The sequence below is a fragment of the Asparagus officinalis genome, chromosome 2 (assembly GCF_001876935.1).
Source record: "Asparagus officinalis chromosome 2, Aspof.V1, whole genome shotgun sequence".
Lineage (NCBI taxonomy): Eukaryota > Viridiplantae > Streptophyta > Magnoliopsida > Asparagales > Asparagaceae > Asparagus > Asparagus officinalis.
In genome coordinates this window covers 25,078,496-25,098,939 of record NC_033795.1, presented here as the reverse complement: position 1 = coordinate 25,098,939, position 20,444 = coordinate 25,078,496, and the positions used below count along the sequence as shown (strand labels likewise).

Genomic DNA, 20,444 nt, shown 5'->3' with positions numbered 1-20,444 from the left:
CCCTAAGGGTCAACGCCGGTCAACGCGTAACCCCAGGTCAACACCAAGCAACGCGTTGCGACAAAAGTCAACATTCGATGATTCAAACCCTAAGAGTCAACGCCGGTCAACGCGTAACCCTAGGTCAACGCCGGTCAACGCGTTGCGACAGAAAGTCAACGCGCAGTGATCCGAAACCCTAAGCCAGCACGATGTGGCGGAGGTAGTTCAAAGTCAACTCAATGACACGAGCCAAACTCAATTCATCAGCTGCAGACTCGAGACTCCGACGACGGCCAGACGATAAACGCAGCGCCGGAAGAACCTCGGCTATTCGTCAAAGCATCGAATAGATCGAAAATCGAGAGAGTCAAGAGTTGAAGCTAACTACGCCAACTAAAGGCCAGATCAATCACATCCAAAGTATTCCAGCCTCTTCTATAAAAGAAACGAGTCAGGAACACTTTGGAGGGGGTATCTGTAGGCATCAAAAATTGCCTATAGTTCTCCACAACCGGTTCAGTGTTAACGAGCGACGATGAACGTCACCATCCAATCCACATGAGCCTAATCGACGTCGACGAACGACTGAAGTGAATCGACGAGTTACATGAGCGGATAGGACTTCGGAATCACGAAGACCCGGACCAATCGGGAAGCCCGGCACTGTTCACAAAAAGGACAACGCCCTTCATGCCTCGACCACTCTACAGATAATCCAATCACCAGAGCGGGTCAAACTCTTCGTCGCGCATCCAACGCACCCGGAATCACTCAAATCCGAATCCGGACGAACAGGCCGAGACACCCTAGGGTGTCTCGGCCATGGCCGAGACACCAGGGGTGTCCGGACCCCTTACCTACCCCCTAGAGGCCTCTACACACCTATAAATACCCCCCCTTGGTGCCTTGATTGGAGGAGGATTTTTGGAGAGCTTGGCGAAGCCCTGCTGCAGTGAAGAGTGCCCGTGTGCTTCAACAAGAGGAGGAGAGGCCTTGATCAGAGCCTTCATCACCCGTCCGAGCCTTAGTATTAGCCTTAGCGTTAATACTAAGAAGAGCTATTACCTCGCTTTAGCCGAGGTATACGCTTATAGCTTCTAGATCCCACGCGGATCGACGAAGTTCTGCTTCTATATCCCTCCGAGGATAGACGAAGCTCTGCCCGATTTTCTCGGAACAGATCTGATTGCCCCGGTGGTCCACGGATATCAACGTCCCCGTCACAGGCCAAAGACCCACGCAAGAAAGAGATGACAAACAGCTCTTGCGTTTGTTTGAAAGGAGTTGCATTTATTTTGTTTTCATTGTGTACCGGTCTTATAAAAAGACTATCTTTTTATTTCATTGTAACGATCAAAGTTGTAATGAATGCAGCAATGAATACAGCGACTTTTTCCGCAAACAATATACACTCTTACATCTCTAATAACTTGTTATCAAGTATATCCATGACCTCAAGCTATTTATCACAATAAAGAATTATTTATCACCAATAATTCACATATCTTCATAACTGAAAATACGGGGTTTTACAACAATACACCTAGGGTGTAACAAACTTAGTTACACCCACCTGTGAAAGCACATGTTTGAGCATCGATATTAACGATCAACACCATTCATTATGATCTATGCATCCAAAACTTCATGGAGATAAAAAATATTATATAGATAAGATATTTTTAGTTTATACATCTCGTGGCCTAGAAATGAATGGTCTGTAACTATCTAAAATACCCGCTATTTTGAGTTGCTTGAATTATAGCTAGGATAGAAAATCCCAAGACACATGATATTTGATCCACACTCCTTTGATGACATGTAGACTATAATGAATGGTGTTGATCGTTAATATCGACGCTCAAACATGTGTTTTATAGCTTGGGTGCTCTTGGTTGACTCGGTGCCTTACCCTGCTTGGCAGGTGGCGCTCGAGTATTGGTATCAGTAGCCAACATATCCTTTCCCTTTGATCGGGGAGTGTTGCCTTGATTGTGTTGCACCAGTTGCTTCTGTTTATTGGTCACCTCTACTTTGACCTGGGTAACAATCTCTTCTGTCTGCTCTCCTTGGGAGATTAGCAGTTTCCAAGATCGACATTCCGCGACCCTCATTTGAGCCAAGAGATGGGTTTGCAAATTGTGTCGACAAGTTTCCACTAGAGTGGATTGTGTCATGCCCACCGGACATCGCAAAGCCATGCTTTGGAATCTCTCGACAAAGGCTTTGATAGACTCTCTCTCTTCCTTTGTTTAGTAGCAAGAATAGTAGAGACGGAGATTTTCGGTGTCGTCTTCGACGAACCTAGCCAAGAACAGCCTTTCTAGATCCAACCACTTCTGAATAGATCCAGCCGGCAGTTTCATGAACCACTCAAAGGCAACCCCCTTGAGGGTACCAATGAACAAACAAGTCAATATGGCATCATTTGATATCACATCTCCAGTCTGTGACTTGAAGTAGTAAATGTGTTGGTTCGGTGACCCTGTGTCGTCAAAAGCTTGTAGAGTCGGGGCCTTAAGTCTCAGTAGATAGGGAGTTGCATCCCATTTAGCGGGATAAGGCCTCATAACTCATTCTTCTTGGAGCTCGCTCCTATTAGCAATGGCGTTGAGACGGGCTTTAAATTCTTCCATTTTGGCCGATTGAGGATTCTGCTAATTTTCGGCTTCTTTTTCTTCTTCAGAGGAAGAGGTTATGTGATGAGCTTCTTGATCAGAGGTCTCGTTCATTTTTTGTTTTGCCTTCGATGTGTATGATCCTCCTTTTCGGGAGGATTTCTGTCGAGGTTGTGACTCAGCTTTCTGAGAATTGGCCCCATCTGCAACGATCTGAGTCATCATATCTCAAAGTTAATTGATGGTTTCCTGCTGTCCTTGGAGCATGGCTTGCTGCTCATCAAGCCTCTTTGAGATATCTTCAGAATTCCCTGCCATATAGATAGAGCTCTCATGTTCTATGAAAGAACTTGAAGATTGAGACTCTATAATGGTTGAGTGTTCATCATTAGAATCCACTCCTTTAGCTAATCTTTGATAATTGATAGGAGGAATGGTTCTCGTCCGGGTTCAAGTGTGTCGATATATTCCTTCTAAATCTTCCCGGATTTCCCTAAAGCTTGGAGAACGATCTATCTCTGATTCATCAGAACTAGGGACTAACGATATCCCTCTACCGATCACATAGATAGTGACTTCAGGATACTCGACCTCTGAAGGTTTCTTCTTGTAATGACATCATCGCTTGTTTGGTTGAGCAACATTCGTTAATTGATCATGTTGGCTTTCTTGTTTTGATGATGTTTAACAAATAATTTACCACTAATATTGTTTGTCTAGTATTTGTGTTTTCTTAAATTTACCACTAATATTGTTTGTCTAGTATTTGTGTTTTCTTATTTATTATAGACAAACAACGTAGTTGGAGGATGGATGGAATAGAGCTTCAACGACGATATCAAATGGAGGTTGGCGGAATTATGAAGTGAAGCAACGTTATTCAAAGTTGAAGATCCAAGTTCAAGCTTCATCCGCAAGATTACCAAGAAGAGCTTATTGAAGATCAAGATCTAGCTTGGGTAACTTAGTTTAGGTTTTATATTATGTGTGTTAGATACTCTAAGCTCAATATCATATACACACACATTTATTGGTTTCTTCGTATATATATATCTAGTTATATATATATATATATATACACATAAGTTTTGATTTATAGTTATATATATACATACATAGTTTTTGAGTTTTCATGTTTATAAATATGAAATCATATATTTCATATTTACTATTGTGTTTTTAAAATCAGAATATGCAATTTTGTGAAAATATTGTTTTATTAGTTTATAGACTTCAATATCAGTTTATACATATTTTATTAAGTCTATATAATCATTGTGCAAAGTTTCAAAACATGGTTTAGCCTAAATGTCAAAATTCACATGTTTACATTTTCGTGTTTTGAACTATTTTGCAAAATGATGATTTTTCACAAATGAGAAATGCAATTTGGAAAATTCTTTTTGTAACATGATCATTTACATGTTTATATACATTTTCCAAAGTTTCATTATTTTTGGACTTCATTTGTTATTTTTAACATATTTTCTAAAGTCTCAAAAATCAGCTCTAAAACCTGTTTTTCTGTTATATCAGTTTTCGGTCGACCGCACCGGTCGACCGCTCAATTGTTCATTTATTTCTGGACAGCAAAGAGTTTGTCGGTCGACCGCACCGGTCGACCGAGAGCTCGAAATTTCCATCGGTCGACCGCACCGGTCGACCGAAGAAGTCTCAGATTGATTCTCAGATTGGGATCTGGATCGCGGTCGACCGCGAATTTTTTCGGTCGACCGCCGGACTCCCAACGGTAATATTGTACAGAAATCTATTTCCTGATTTTCTGGGATTTTTGTTGATTTGGTTTTGGGTTTTAGCTATTGTTTCTTTTCCTATATAAACACCCAAACCCCCTTCTATTTCAGTAACCCATTAAAGAGTTTTAAAGAAGTTTTAAAGAGTTTTGAAAAGGGTTTTTAGTTGGGTTCAAAGACTGTTTTGTTTGTGAAGATTGTTTTACAAGTGGAGAAGATCATCTACAGTGTTTGAACTTTATTTTAATCCTCCTCTCCAACTTGATTTTCAGAGAAGAATTCCTAAACTCTATTTCTAGCTATTTATTATTTTATTCATAAATTTCTACATGCTAGATTTTAAATTGAGTTTAGTTTTGACTTATTGAATCTCATTGTTACACACACCCATATGAGCTTATTGTATTTACATACATAGTATATTAGGGTTGTGAGAGATTATAACATTGAGTTGTGCTTCATTGAGTTCTCATCTATTGTAGAGAACAAATTTATATTTGTTATATTGTGAGTGTTGTAAGGTTTTCGGTGAGCTAGAAAACCGAGTGTGTTGTGAAGTTTTCGGTGAACTAGAAAACCGAGTGTGAGGTGTAAACATTATTCGGGTGAGCGTAGAAAACCCGGTTGTGATAGTGGATTTCTCCCCGGGAGTGGGGAGCGGAGACGTAGGACGGAAGGTCCGAACTCCGTGATCGTATCTTGTGTTTGAGTGTGCTTTGGCGTTTATTTATACTTGTGTTTATATTTCTTGTCGCCATTGTCATTAGCTCATTATTTATATGATCCACTATCTAGTTCATATTGTTTACCCATTGTGTTAGTTTTATATCCTTGCATATACATATATCATATTGTATATCTCCTTGATAGGATATATCATCTTGTGTTAGTTTATATATATCCTTGCATATATTTTTTATCATATAGGATATATCTCATTGTTCATCTTGCTTATCCTAGCTCATATAACTTGTTGTATTTCATACTTGCTAGGATAACTTGTTAATTAATTTTAATTGGCATTTAATCGGATTAGATTAGCATAAGACCCTAATCACTCCCCCTCTAGGGTCTAACAGATCAAACACTGACTGCCTAGGCACAGAAGCACAACATTGGCATTCTGAGAGGACAGCATAAATAAGCCGCTCACATTAACATGAATGAGTGGCTTGTTGCACCGATCTTTCTCTCGACAAAAGCTCCCTTAAATCGGAGACTTGGGCAGAATCTCTCACTGAACGTGAGGTTAAAGCTGGAACCCTCTGTCCATCAGTAGACGAGACTAGTTCTTGGTGAACATGAATCTTAAACCCATGTTGATCTTTTTGTACGTGACGTATCATATCGTGTTTTGGAGAAGGGACACGAGAGTCGCGTTTAGCATTTGGAACGCAAGAATTGTGTTTGAGAATGGGAACACAAGTGTCGCATTTTGTTTGTGCAACGCAGGCCTGGGGTCTGCGTCTTGTTGGTAAAACGCTCCCTTCGCGGTTGCGTTCTAATTGAGTAACGCGTCCCACAGGGCTACGTTCTAATTGAATAATGTGCTCCTGAGAGCTGCGTTTTGATTGGATAACGTGCTCCTGAAAGTCGTGTGTTGGAGAATGAACGCTTTCCTGAGGTCCGCTTTTTAATTGAACAACGCGCCATTAAGGGCTGCGTTCAACTAGGCTTTCATGGAGCTCATGCTTGGGGTTCATGAACGTGAGACCTGCATTTCGTAGAAACGGCGAACTCAGGATCGCGTCTTGGCTCACAAACGTGAAGCTCACGTTGATCGAAAGATCGACTTTCTCGGAGTTGTGCTCGTCACATGGATCTTCTCCTTCGTTAAGAGGCATTCTTCTTAGCCTATCTTAAGGCTTGTGAAGCAGCATCACCATCGATATTGATCAGGTTTGGTGCCGCAATGGATCTTTTATGACCCAGCACCCGTTGTGTTAGCCCGGGTATGAAATCTTCAACTCGACTGACGAGTTTGGCTGAAGCTGAGCCTACTCCTGCAGAGGAGAGGCTGTCCGATCAATCTATGCCAAAGGAAAGGCCTTCTTTTGGTGATTTAGCTGCAATTAGAGCTTTAGTCTCCTTAGAGACTTTACGGACCTTGCACATAGTCTTGGGGCTAAGGGATTTGGAGGAGAGTGTCTCCTCATACTTGGCTTGATCAAACTCCACAACAAGGGTTTCGACCGTACTTCCAGTGAGGTTGACATTGGATTACACCACCACTTCTTACTCGGTGAAGCTACTTCCCAGCGGAGTCGCCATCTTTTGTTTGTGGGAAAGTTGAAGAAGAAATAAGAATAAAATTTGTATTAATCTCCCTAACTAATTTAGGAAAAGAATGAATACAATCTCTCACTGTAATCTCTCTGTATCTGACTTAGAAAAAAATTATAATTTCTCTTATCGGTTTCCTGATTTACAAAAGAAGGAAGGGTTCAACGGAGACCCTCCCCTTTGTTTAAAACTGGGTTCTTCTTGGTGTCGATGGGAGATTGATTCTTGTATCCCGTTGACGATCCGAATGCTTCGCCTCGTGGAACTTGGTTGATTCCTCTTGATGAAAAAACTTGCAAGGCAAGTCTGGAACTCTTAACGAGCTTAGAACTCTGAACGACATAAGGAACTCAGAATGAGTTTAAAACTCTATAAAAGAGTTGATTTTTTCTAACCGAAATTATTTTATAGCTAAGAATGAAGAAAAGCTCCAAGAATAGCTCCTAAAGATCGCCGATCTCTTTAGGTGGTTTTTTCGATCTCCAAAAGTTGATCTGCTCAAAGATCTCCCCAAAAAGATTCCGCCCAAAGATCTCCTGTAAATGTTCGATTTAAGCTGATTTTTTAGCTATTCATATGGGATTAAGGGGTGTAACTAACCCTTAAAATCACTCCCTAGTGGGGTGTAATCCCCCTCAAATCGTGGGAAACGGTTTCTGGAACCGTTCAACTCGTGTTTGAACGAGTCAAATGCAAAACTTGCGTTCTGAAACTCTACGTTCTGGACTTAGGACGCAGAGTTGAGCTTTGCATGTTGAGTTGAAAACGCAGTGGTGAGCCCTACGTTTTTGTTTCTTGAAACGCAGAAGTGAGCTCTGCATTTTGTTCTTGGAACGCAGAGGTAAGATTTGCGTTTTGAGTTGAAGAAACCATTGATTTGTAGTCTCTTTAGTTAGAACGTTGCAAAAATTGTAGTCTTCATCTCGGCTCGTAGGAATGTGAGAGTTGTCAGTTATAACTCCTGTTTATGATTGTGAAGGCTGTTGAATCAGAACTTTCATCGGTTGTTGTGAAGGTCATTGAATTATAACCTTCGTTGATTGTCGTGAAAGTCTCTAAATTGTAGCCTTCTGGAAGTCAACGAATTGTAACCTCCATTTTCAGTGCTTGGTAGGGATCAGCCATCTGCAGTAATTTTTAGACAGCCTACAACTGGACAATTACAGAAGACCTTAATGGCATTTTCAGCACGATTAATTCTAGTAACTATGTATATTTGCTCCGTCATTCTATCGAAATTGCAATTTCTAGATAACATGAACATTTTCTAGACCCTCCATCGTATATAGACATATTATAAATTCCAACACTCAGTTTTCTATTGAATAAGCAAATAATCGGTATTCCATTCGCTATTTAACTGAAGAATTAAAATTGATCATATACAAATTAGATTTTTTTTCAATTTTAATAATCATATACAATATTAACTAAACAATATAGAGAAATTTATGAAAAAAATAAGAAATTTATACCTTGATGAAATTTTGGATCTCATCGGCGACGGAGAGTAATAGACGGCGTCGGATTTCAACATCGTCAGGTGATCTTTGGGAAGATCACAATTACGTTTTTTTGGAGGAAATGGGTTTAGAGAAATTTGACGGAGGAAGAGGTGAGTTGGGTGTGGGGGAGAGAGAGATCGGGTTTGGGAGAGAGGGTGATCAGGCTTGGGAGAAAGGGAGATCGGGAGAGAGAGAGAGAGAGAGAGAGGGAGATCGGGAGAGAGAGAGGGAGAACGAGAGAGTGATCGTCCAACTTGAGAACGGTTGTGCCCTTTGGGGCACAACTGGGCATTATATAGGCTGCCAAATCTACGGGACTACTAGTCCCGTAGAGTTGAGGCAGTTATTAGTTCTGCCCAGCAAATCCACGGGACTAGTAGTCCCATGGGTTTGTTGGGCAGAGCCAACAAACTCTCTTCTTAACATACGGGACTACTAGTCCCGTATGTTTTCGATAATTGCTAAACTCCGATTAGTTCACTAAAAACACACGGGACTACTAGTCCCGTATGTTTTTAGCAGTGTGTTTTCTAAAATCGACATCTTTTTGGCCTGTTGGCAAAAAAGGTCGCTTTTGCTAAATAATTAGCAAAATTGTCGATTTTACTAATTATTTAGCAAAAATGGTCTTTTTAAAAAAAAATCCATATATATATATATATATATATATATATATTATATATATATATATATATATATATATATATATTATATATATATAGAGAGAGAGAGAGAGAGAGAGAGAAATAGGTATACTTGGTACCAAGCATAAATTTTGTGCTTGGTAGTGAGGTGTCACATTCCATCCATCATTCAATTGGGGAGACCACATTCAACCTATATGAATGTGGCCCCCCGCCCCCCCCCCATTTGAATGAGTGGAGGATAATATGCCACTCACTACCAAGCACAAATTTTGTGCTTGTACCAAGCATACCATTTCCTTATATATATTATATTATATTATATATATATATATATATATATATATATAATATATATATATATATATATATATATATATATGCAAATTACAAAATTATAAAAATAGGATTAATTGAGGATAGACCACGAGCAGCGTTGTTTTTAACTTCGTACCCTTCTAGTTTTATTTTTTGCAGATACGCTCCTTAACTAAAAATTGAGCAGTGTTGTTTTGAACTCCGTACCCTTCGGTACCGTTTGGCAAATGGTTAAGAGAGGGGTTAAGGAGACTTAACCTCTTCTTAACCTGCCAAACACAACAAATCTATATAAGGGTTAAAGTGAGTTAACCCTCCATAATTTGCCAAACATAAAAAATATAGAAGGGTTAAGTTAACCCCTCTAGAGGGGTTAAAATGAGTTAACCCCTCAAAATGAGGGGTTTACTAATACTCCTATTTAGATAGAATAAGAGTTAACCATTCTAATTATAAAGAAAATAGTCAAAATCATTGTTATTCCCAAACACTAAAACTGATCATAAGGGCTAAAATAAAACTTATTTAACGGGTTAATAATTTAGTCCTTCAGATTATCAAATGGGCTAAGTACATTAATCCTTCTCTTTAACCCCTCTTCATTAACCCTTTGCCAAACGGGGCCTTCTAGTTTAATTTTTTGCAGATAAACTCCTTAACTAAAAATTGCTTACTCTTTAGAGAAAGAGGGGAAAGCCTCTAAAGGATATAAAGAGAGACTAGGCCTCTGTTTCCTAGCTAAGATTCTAGCTACTAGAGTAGTGCAATGAACCAACGCAGCTCTAGAATTAAGGAGGCGTAAACAATACCAAGATTCAACCCTTACTCAATTGATCAGACCAAAAGGAATGGACAATTGGCTCCATGGTGCTCGCAACAGAGGTGTGTAGCATATAACTTACAGAGTATAAGCAGAACGAACAAATACCACTCGTCAGAAGTACAACTTGATCACAAATAACAAATATAACTGCTAGTTTCTCGAATATCATGTATTGAAAACCAAAGATGAAATAAGACTCAATAAGATTATACAGTGCAGCTTTACACTATGCCCTTAAGAAAAATATACAGGCAATTAAGTTTTACTGACATGAGCTCTCTTTTTATCTTATGAAGTCACCTTTTTTGGACTTAAACTAAATATCGCCTTCTCACTTTTTATCATCATCACCTCCAAACTGAGTAGAGTTTCCGTTCCAAAATGTATTCCTGTCTCCAGATTGGAAATCATCTTCATCATGCCTCAGGGTGTGGATATTGCTGCCAAATGGTCTTGATGCTCTTCTGCTTGTTTCTCCAGTATTTTCACCTGCTGACTGACTCGAACTAAATGGACGGTTGGATGTCTCTGCCCCAGAGAAATGACTGCTTTGAAAGGCATGAGCTGGACCTAGAATAAAGAATTTTAAACCTTGTAAACGCAAACCCAAGAAAAGAAATCTCCATGTAATTAAGCAAACCCGTTGGAATTGCAACTGCGGTTATATGCAACTTGGACAATCTCGGGTCAGCTGCAGCTGTTTGTTCGCCGCAACTAATAAATACATTTGCAACTGCAGTTACAAAAAGGACTCTTGTTTTACCTGATGAATAACGACATTTGAGTTTAACTCACAGTTGCAAGTTTTTTAAAATGCACAAGGGTTTAAGTTGTAACTCTGATTGCAAACAACCTTTAAGAGGAGCCCCATAAAACAGCTACCTCAAGAGAAACCCCTGTAATTATAAGTTCAACTGCTACTGCAAATTGTAAACTTTTAAAACAAATTGCAGTTGCATGCAACCAACACCTCTATTGAAATTACAGTTGCAGCAAACCAAACATCCTTGGTTCAACGTTGAAAATACAAATATTACGACGGACATTCCTCATGGTGCAGGGGAATCAGTAAGAAAAGGGTTCAGAGAAATAGCAAGCACAAAGCATGTGAAATTAGATCAAATATTGGGTCGTATTACTATTAATATCATAGGGGACTCACGGTATTGCTGGTAGCCATTATTTGGAGCTGGCTCCGAATTTGACGAGTCAGCACTGCCACCGAGGTAGGAAAATGGATTCATGTAGGATAATACCCTTTTCACAAATCCAAAGTATCCGCCATTATCAGTTTCATTGATCATGCTTGCAGCAGTTTGGCCTTCATGAGCTGCTGGCATGCTCCTCTTCTGAGATCTAATGGCTTGGCGATGGGGGACGACTATTAATGCCTGCCGTGCACCAAATCCCAGCTCAGACAAAACACTAGTCATATCTGCAAAATGAGAGATTATTTAGTAACAATCATATATTTTCCTTTCAAGAAAGATATGGCTCATAGAGAAATAGAGAGAGCATTAAAAAAAGCAATATAAAAAAGAACGTAAACTGCCCGGTAGACATATTTCTCATGTTTAACCCACATTTGGGAACCAAAAGAGAGAAAATCTCTGGAAAGTTCTGAACTGAGAAAGCAGCTTCAAAGATACAACCTCGAGTAGAGAGGGGGGGAAATAATTTAGGGGAAGTAGTTGAACAGAGAAGCATTTTATTGACAAGGTTGATCCAAAGCCTTCATGCAACCATCACACCTTTGTGGGAGAGGAACAAGACTAACACAAACTTTTTAAGATATTTTCAAAGAAACTAAATTAGCTATCAGAGTGACAATGACATCACGTAAAAACATAAAGACTAACCCTCCTTTCTTTTTCAGACCATCTAGATAAGTAAATTAAACCATATATTCTTAGCATAAGAAAATAATGTATGAGTCATTATTATAACTAGTGACAGTTATAAACAATTATTACCCTAGAATAAATCAGACATGAGCATATAAATCATTAAAGAGTCAAATTTAACAAATTATTAAGTATACACATACCATGTTCACTGAATACCTTTCGAGGATAAGGTACAGCTAAATCATATGAACCAGCACCACCACTTTGGTTCTTATCAACATAATTTTTCACTGATCTCAATGTGTCAGTCAACATAAACTTTCTTTGTAAGCTGGCTCCATTTGGCAAACGAATATTAAGAAAGATATCTTCGGACTTTGTAGCATTTAAATACTCAGTTGGTTCAGCAACCTCTTCACTGTTGGCATTTTCCTCCTCCACAATGTCAGAAGTTTGCAAAGAGTTGAGACTATATGCAGTGGTTTTCTCTATAGAGGCTGGGGAAGCCTCAGTGTAGCTTTCATCAGAAGCAAGGGTTTCTTTAGGTGCTGCACAAACATCAATGTCATCGCAAGTCGATGGATTGTACAAATCTCTAGTCACACTAGATAGCACTTCTTCCCTAGTATTACTTTCTAAGATTGTTTGCTCTTCCCTTATAATCTCTCTGTCATCAACAGCGCCTGACCGTGAAGAGGTTTCTGGACCAGGACCTTCATTTTTCTGCTACAAAAGTGCAAGTGTACTTCAGAGGGCTACTTGATGGGTCAATATATAGAATCAAATGTATGAGATAATGCAAGGAAATGGAGCATACATCATCTATTGGTTCAGCAACCACATCCTCAACTGATGGCTTAGAAACATCTGAAGATTTCTCCTCCAAACTTTCTAATGATTTGCCTGCTGATGTTGATGCTGTATCCAATGATGAAGAATTTCCTTGAGCAGCTTCCTGAGGGCTAGAATTTAGAGGTTCAGGTTTATTGGAAGCAATTGCTGCTGTCAAAAGAGTAACAGCTGTTTCCTGTATCATTCGAGAAAGTAGAAAAGGAAGAAAACAAAGTCCATCAGATTCAAAGCCTTACAAGTCAAACACTTAGGAATTTTTCTGTGGCACTCACCAAGAGCAACCAAGCAGTTTTGTGCACTAGCATACCTGAAAATGGACTGTCGCCCAAGCCTTCTCAATACTTCCTACAAAATTTTCCCCGCTGATGTAACCTTCTGAAAAAAGAAAGAAAGAAGAAAGAAATTTAGCAAATAGGTATAATAATGGTTCCACGTCACACTTTATGAGTTGGATCACTGCTCCTACCATGCTGCCATAACATTACACCATTGAACCCAACAGCGGTGATACTTGGAACTGATTTTTGTGGATCTGACCACATGCTGAGTTAAGGCCAATCATAAAAAAAGGGAAAAAGCTTAAAACAAAATTTACAAAAAAATATCAATTCTAATAATAATGAAGCAGTTGTTATGATAGAAAGGCTGTCACAAATAGACATCATTGTTGTACCATTAGTCACTCCCCTTATCCTAATGTCACTTTTTTCACTACTTACTCTAATCTAACGTATGCAATAGTCAAGAGACTCAGGACCAACAAACTAGATAAAACTGACTGCCAAAAGAACCTGCTAAGCTTCAAAAGGAAGTCAAACAAGACCTAATAACAAGATTCACAAAAGGTTTTTATTTTTCCTTTTACTTTGGAAACAAAGGCAACATTTCACATTAGACTTCTACTTAAAGTCAATGTTAAACAGAAAAGACAATTAAATATCGGATGATGAATAAGTTCAGATATATCTCAACTCTCAAGTCGATCCAAGAAAGATAAGGTGATTCACATATCTACAGAAGCCAATGAGTCAATGTCTCAATGACACTCATGCAATCCACTGCTGCTGTTGTAACTTAAAACTAAAATTCACCCTAATTCAGTACTTAAGTTGTTTATGTATGGTGACTTAACCCTCCCCTAAACAATGTTCATGTTATTCCTGTCAGATACGCATGATACTAATTATTGCATAATGCCAATAGAGGAAATTTATGAAGGAGAATCTAGATCTAGATTCCATTGAAGGCCTGAATCAAGTTAATTTAGTTCTCTTGAGAAATAGGTAAGTCAAACAAATACCACTTTCTATAATTTGAAACTTGGACTGCAGTCTTCTAATTAGGGTGCAAATCGGCGTGCTGGTTCATGTTGTTACCCCACCCAGGCCCAACCAACCTAACCACCAGCCAGCCCAAGCCCAACAACCCATCTAAAGAGTTCTAGTTTCTGATCCAATCTGAACAATAGTTAGTACCCAGTAAGGGCAGGATGGATTGGGTTGGATGTGGATCAGGATGGCCAGGTTTGGTAAATAGAGTAAATAAAAACAGTTGGTGTTGTTGGGTCCGTAAATAGGATTAAGCAAATATGAAAACTTTGATCTAAGTATACCCATGAAAAATTACTTTCGAATCATTAAATACATATCTCCAAACTTGGAAGTTAGAAGAATGCTAAACAATATAAACTAAGACGAGTAATACAAAAAGGAAAATCTACCAAAACAATATATAACAAATTTAGTAGATTTGATTTTATTTCGATCTTGTTTGGTTAAGGGCTAACCCAAGCCCAAACCCAACCCAGGTTTAAGGCTTTTAGACCAAGCTCAACATATCTTGGGTGGTCAAACCAGACTTGAAATGCATATATACTTCCCTTATTCACCTTTATTCTCAATTAGGCTTAATTGCTCTTAAATACCCTATCATTTCCCAAACTTCGCCAATTATATACCCTCACTTGTTTTTGGCAGCACTTATATATCCGTTTTAAGAACTTTAGGGCATCACTTGTTTTTCGCAATTATATACCCTATAGTTTCCCAAACTTCGCAATTGTATAATTACTCTGAAATGCATATATATCCGTTTTTAACATTTTCACTTATATACCCTAATGTTTTTAAAATTTGCACTTAACCCCCTAAAGTTCTTAAAACTGGCACTTAAATGTCATAAAGATTTTTAAAACTTGCACTTAAATACCCTCAAGTTTGCATAACTGAGGGTATTTAAGTGCGTGTTTTTAAAACTTTAGGGTGTACACCTGTTTTTGGCAGCACTTATATTTCCGTTTTAAGAACTTTAGGGCATCACTTGTTTTTCGCTATTATATACCCTATCGTTTCCCAAACTTCGCAATTATATAATTGCTCTGAAATGCATATATATTCGTTTTAAACATTTTCATTTATATACCCTCACTTGTCTTTGGCATCATTTATATACCCTAATGTTCTTAAAATTTGCACTTAACCCCCTAAAGTTTTTAAAACTAGCACTTAAATGTCGTAAAGTTTTTTAAAACTTGCACTTAAATACCCTCAAGTTTGCATAACTGAGGGTATTTAAGTGCATATTTTTAAATCTTTAGGGTGTATAAGTGCTGCCAAAACAAGTGAGAGTATATAAGTTTCAAGTTTTAAAAACCTTCAAGGTATATAAGTGCTACTAAAAACAAGTGAGGTATCTAAGGGTAAAGTATGGGAAACTATAAGGTATTAAATTGCAATTAAGCCTTCCCAAATAAACTCTCAAACCCTCCCACCCCTCACCCCCTAAAAACAAGGCAAGGGAAAAAAATCACTCTTCTCCTCTCCCTCAAACTGAGGAACAATTGGTGTCAACGTATGTTAGTATTCAATAATAAGATGAAAAATGTCATGGAAAAACGCTAAGTCTATAACCCAATAAATTCAAGCTTAAAGTGAATAAAAATCGCGGAGGATACATATGGCAGAGAACTGTAGTGCATCAATGCTTCCATGAATGAGATGCAAGAAGATGCAATATCTTGACATGGATTCTGCTACCTGAGAATTTGTAGAACAGGGGAAAAAACAAGTGATCTACGTGACAAATGATATATTAGTATACCATGTAACAAGGATGCGAGAAGATGAGGTAGTATGTATAAGGTGGATGTGGGGTTAGATGTTCTCTTTCTTTATCTTTTCTTTTTTCTTATTTGGTTCTTTTTTTTTTTTGTTGGGAGAGGGAAGGGGTGTTGTGATGTGGTATTGATGGCGATGTTGTGGTTGTTATAAGCTTACATTATTATCCACCAAAGTTGTTCGCTCTAGATGTATTGAATTTTCATCATCACCTGGAAAAAGAGTAACACGTAGTGTAAATCAAACACGCAACTTAACATACAGTGAAATGATACAATAAGAAATTTGTAGAAGATAAGCAATCATAAACAACATCTACAATATAAGGTTCCTGAAATTTAATATTTAGAAGCTGATGGAAGCCATCTTTTTTCTGTCGTCTTCATAAGAGGAAAAAAGTGTAATGATCGTAACGCTAAGAATAAAGATTACGGTAAAGGTAATCAAAGAAAATAACCTAAACCTTGTAGGGGAAGCATTTCATGTAGTTATATGGTTCATTTCATATCATATCCGGCCAATGTTCAGAAGATTGACTGGACCAGCCCATGGTGCATTTTATCGCATGATAGAATACATGCATCACACAAGAGTTTGTGTTTCCAGGACGTGAATAATAATATATTTACATGAAAAGATAAACAAGAAAACTAGAATATATTGGTTGCACTGAAAAATTAGCAGTCACGGCACATTAGGCTTCCAATACAAGTTGCAGATTGTCGAATGGAGTTGCAATAAGCTATATGCCACTGGTTCTCAGGAACTAAATCTTATAAAGCCCAAGTCTACTGTCTTATGACGATGATGCGTTGATGATGTCTCCTCCCTAAGCTTGTTCTAGGAGGATGTTCTGAGGTGTATAAAGAAAACGACGAAGAAAAACTAAACGGTGTATATTTGGTCCATATTCTATTGAGACGTCATGGTTCATATAAAGGTAGTCATCAACATATACATGGAAATTTTAACAGCACGACTATCTTGTTCATAGTTACACAATACGCAGTATGTAGCGGGTCACGGTACGAATTCGGGTATGCAATTCGTTATTTAGAAAAGTTGGATTCGGTATGCAAGTTTGGTTGGTGGTGCATCGTAAATCTTTTTCGGATGCGCTTAAAATTTTCTAAAGTATATAGTGGAAAACTAAAAAGCTAATTATGAATTTTAATATTTTTTTATACAAAATACTTAAATACTTCTTTTTTATGGAGTTCGTTTATTTGTTCTTTTTTTCCAAAGAGCTCGTGTTGGGATCATGGTTTCATTTTACATTTTATTAACATAAGTATTTAGTTACAGTAAAATCATTGGCTCATATATTCTATTGTGCATCACCCTTCACATGATTGCACACGTTGCATTGTGCTCTTGCGCATGTGCACTTAAAGGGACTTTCCACCCAGCATACTTGTAAGTGGTACGCCAATCTTGGGGAACCCGTTCGTGTATCGAAGGGAATCGGTTTGCAATTGTACTGAGAATCAGTTTGCAGGAGCTGTACGACAGTTGGGGGGAGGGGGTTCCAGGGATTCACACAACTATGATCTCCTGAATACAGTAGTCCTAGAAACAATAGTACATAGAACATCCTAGAAAAAATAGTGCATTGAACTCACACGTTCTTGCCCAGAGCTCTATCAAACTAAATGTAACCTTTATCAACGACCATCTGTACTGATTTTTATTTTTTTCCCCATGTATTTTCTCAAATTATACTGGAATACAACAATTAACTAGAAATTGTCCGAAAATATTTCTCCCCCTCCCTCTTCTTCTTCTTCTTCTAATTTTTTTCCGTACACTTTAAAACATCAAAATCAAGCATACTGCATAAAATCACAGACATATAATAAAAGAATTAATTCTTTTACGAAGTGTATGAAATCAGTGCACCTGAAATATAAACCACAAACAGTTTCTTCTGCCTTTGTGCTTCAACAATTGCCTCAGAAACCGAACCCTCGTACGTTAACGAAGCAACAGATCTCTCCATCTAAAAGAATTATATTAAAAAAGAGAAGATCTTGCTGAAGAAAGGAGAAAAATTCAACCCCTTACTCTTCAAAGTCGCAGGAATTCTTAATCGAAATTGAAAAGAAATAGAAAAGAAACGAAATTCAACCTCTTAGTCTTCAAAGTCGTAGGAATTCTTAATCGAGGGTGCGATTTAGGAGCTAGGGTTCCAACTGGCAACGGGGGCTACGTCTGATGAATCCCAAGAGACGGCGACGATCAAGTCATTAGTGTTGCATTGTTGTTACTTGTTAGTGGGTGCTTGGCATTTACTTTTCTATCCGTATCCATCCGGTTTATGGGTCGGATCTAAATAAACGGCATCTAAATAAACCCGTTTATAGCCTACCCCAATAATTATTTGGTTGCACAAGGGCAAGAATAGGATTAGAGCATCTCCAACCCCAAAACCTAAAATAGTAAAGTTTTTACACTAATTTGGTATAATTTTGACACCAAATTACTATTTCATCTTCAACCCATTATACCAAATTTTATACCAAAAAGAATATTTATTTTATGATTCTTATCTTCTAAAGTTTTTATCTATTTAAAATATTTAACAAATTATATATTATATAATTATATAACATATTACATATAATTAATTATAATAATATATTTTATGAATAAAATACAAATATAAAAAAACAAAATCATCAAACCCAGCATCGAATTTCTTCTCCTCGGTTTTGAGTTGAAGGGACCTCCGTTTTGAGAGAAGAAACAAGCCCTAAATCCCCCAATTTCTTCTCCTCCTCTTCAACCTTCTTCCTTTTCTCAAACCCAACAAGATTCTCCTCTTCCCTCTCACCCCCAACAAGCTTCGAAGCCCTCTGAATAAAATCATCAAACACTTGAAACAATGTTGCGCCAAAGCTACAGTGCTGCGCCAAATCTAGCGCAGCACTGTAGCACATCATCAAAATAGCGCTCGGTTAGAGAGGTGTTTGGCGTTGGGTTTGCGTCATTTTGGGGATTTAGCATGGGGTTGGAGATGCTCTTAGGAATCCCATATTTTTTATGGATTCCTAGCTAATCCATAAAAAAATTTAAGATAATTTTATGTTATCATAGAATCCTTTTTTTTCATTTCTATGTTTGTTTCATAACATAAAAAATAGAATCCAACTTTATAGAAACCCTCTAATTCCTTTTTTTTTAGTTTGGTTTGGAATGTGAATAGGATTTGGTCTCATAATAATATAGGGTTTGTGAAGAAACAGAATCCGAAAAAAAAAGAGGGAAAATAGTACAAATGCGTCAGCTTTCTGTCCAAAATCCGTCCAAATCATTAGGATTTGGGTTTCTATAAAATCAACATACTTTTTCAACTTTATAGATTCCGAAATCTATAAATTTTTGGGGAACCAAACTCTATAATAGGATTCATAAAGAATCCTTTATTTATAATTTTGCCATTGTCAGACCCAAATCCTACTCATTTTCTATAAAAATGGTGAAACAAATAGCCCCTAAGAGAATGAGATAATCTCTCAAAACTTGAAAAGAAAAAGGAGAAAAAAAATCTAAATGGAGAAGAGATGTCATCAAACAAGATAATTTATTTTTGGGAAAATTGCTTGGAGCAAGCAATTTTCAAAAAGTTATGCACTCATCACCCTCAACTAGAGTTAAACTCATTTCAGCTCTTTGACTCAAGTTTCCATGTTAAAACACCCCTAGCCTAACATTGTATAAAGTCCATATACTGTATTTTAAAGTATTGCCCAGTTTATCCTTTTGTACCTTTTTGTAGAGTGTCAAATTTTTTTGTCTCATTAGGCAGCCCCTCATTACATTATACAGTAAAAAGTGATGGGTTCAAGAGAATAGAGAAGAATGATATTAATGGCTGTGAGAGAATTTTTAGAGGGAAATGAAAAATTGGAGGGAAACATACTAAGTTCCCTCCAAATAATGTCTCATTTTAAGGTAATATTTTCTTCCCTCATTAGAATCTACTCAACAACCTTCAACAACCTTTAATAACCAAAATGCTCTTAACTCTTTCCTCTTAACTTCTCCAACAATCAAAATAAAAAAATCTTTAATATGTGTGATTTTGCTAAATACCAATGCAACCCTCATTAAAGTCAATTCTACAACAAGTTTAGCTGAATTGAAGATGCATGCTATGGAGAATTTAATAGTATGGTATTAAAGTTTATTGATAAGTTATTCTCTCGAGAAATTTCAACAATGTCTTGTTTAAGATTCTAAAAGATGAAGATATTCTAAACATGATAGATTATCATTGTTCAATAGGGTTAAATATGATAACCATGACTGTTACTAAAAGAGATGAAGAATCCACGCATGTCATAGGGACAGAAATAGGAACAGAAACAGAGTTTAAGTAAGTATTCATAAGATTTTTTTAGATTCTCTATACACGTTATAATAGGAACTGTGATGTTTACGTCTTATATGTGATCTATAGATATTGCACGTGACATATCGACTTTATTTGTGACATATACAAGTTAACAATTATTTGTAATTGCCACATGTGACTTATATGTATGTTATATTCAACTTGCAGTTTTCTTACTGTAAACTCACAGTCATCAGAGCATATCCAGGAATCAGAGAGGATCCCAAATGACAATCCTCAAGGAGAGTATGTATGGATAATGGATGACATAGTAAGTGACTCAATAGGAATCCCGACATGATGGTA

General features: G+C 37.5%; 1 protein-coding gene across 3 annotated transcripts; it reads right to left on the bottom strand.

Moving 5' to 3' along the window:
* Positions 9,992 to 18,017, bottom strand: LOC109830557 (plant UBX domain-containing protein 11). 3 transcript variants are annotated; one of them, XM_020397851.1, is made up of 10 exons: positions 17,871 to 18,017; positions 17,642 to 17,775; positions 15,902 to 15,954; positions 15,580 to 15,661; positions 13,093 to 13,158; positions 12,934 to 13,001; positions 12,592 to 12,801; positions 11,975 to 12,500; positions 11,090 to 11,362; positions 9,992 to 10,497 (listed from the first exon to the last, which is right to left on the bottom strand). In XM_020397851.1, exons 2-10 carry the CDS (start codon positions 17,739 to 17,741, stop codon positions 10,259 to 10,261), a joined length of 1,617 nt encoding a protein of 538 aa, XP_020253440.1. In that variant the 5' UTR covers positions 17,742 to 17,775; positions 17,871 to 18,017; the 3' UTR covers positions 9,992 to 10,258. The 3 variants fall into 3 exon arrangements, with proteins under 3 accessions (XP_020253440.1, XP_020253441.1, XP_020253439.1); XM_020397852.1 differs by having other exon boundaries at positions 11,975 to 12,497; positions 17,642 to 17,741; XM_020397850.1 differs by having other exon boundaries at positions 17,642 to 17,741; positions 17,871 to 18,016.

What these genes read in the sequence shown, in the direction of transcription:
- LOC109830557 (XM_020397851.1), bottom strand. Translation starts at nt 17,741, where the DNA reads ATGGAGAGATCTGTTGCTTCGTTAACGTACGAGGGTTCGGTTTCTGAG. An exon ending in GGGCGACAGTCCATTTTCAG is followed by an intron (nt 12,802 to 12,933) that starts GTATGCTAGTGC and finishes CGAATGATACAG; the next exon opens with GAAACAGCTGTTACTCTTTT. An exon ending in AAAGGTATTCAGTGAACATG is followed by an intron (nt 11,363 to 11,974) that starts GTATGTGTATAC and finishes CTCATTTTGCAG; the next exon opens with ATATGACTAGTGTTTTGTCT.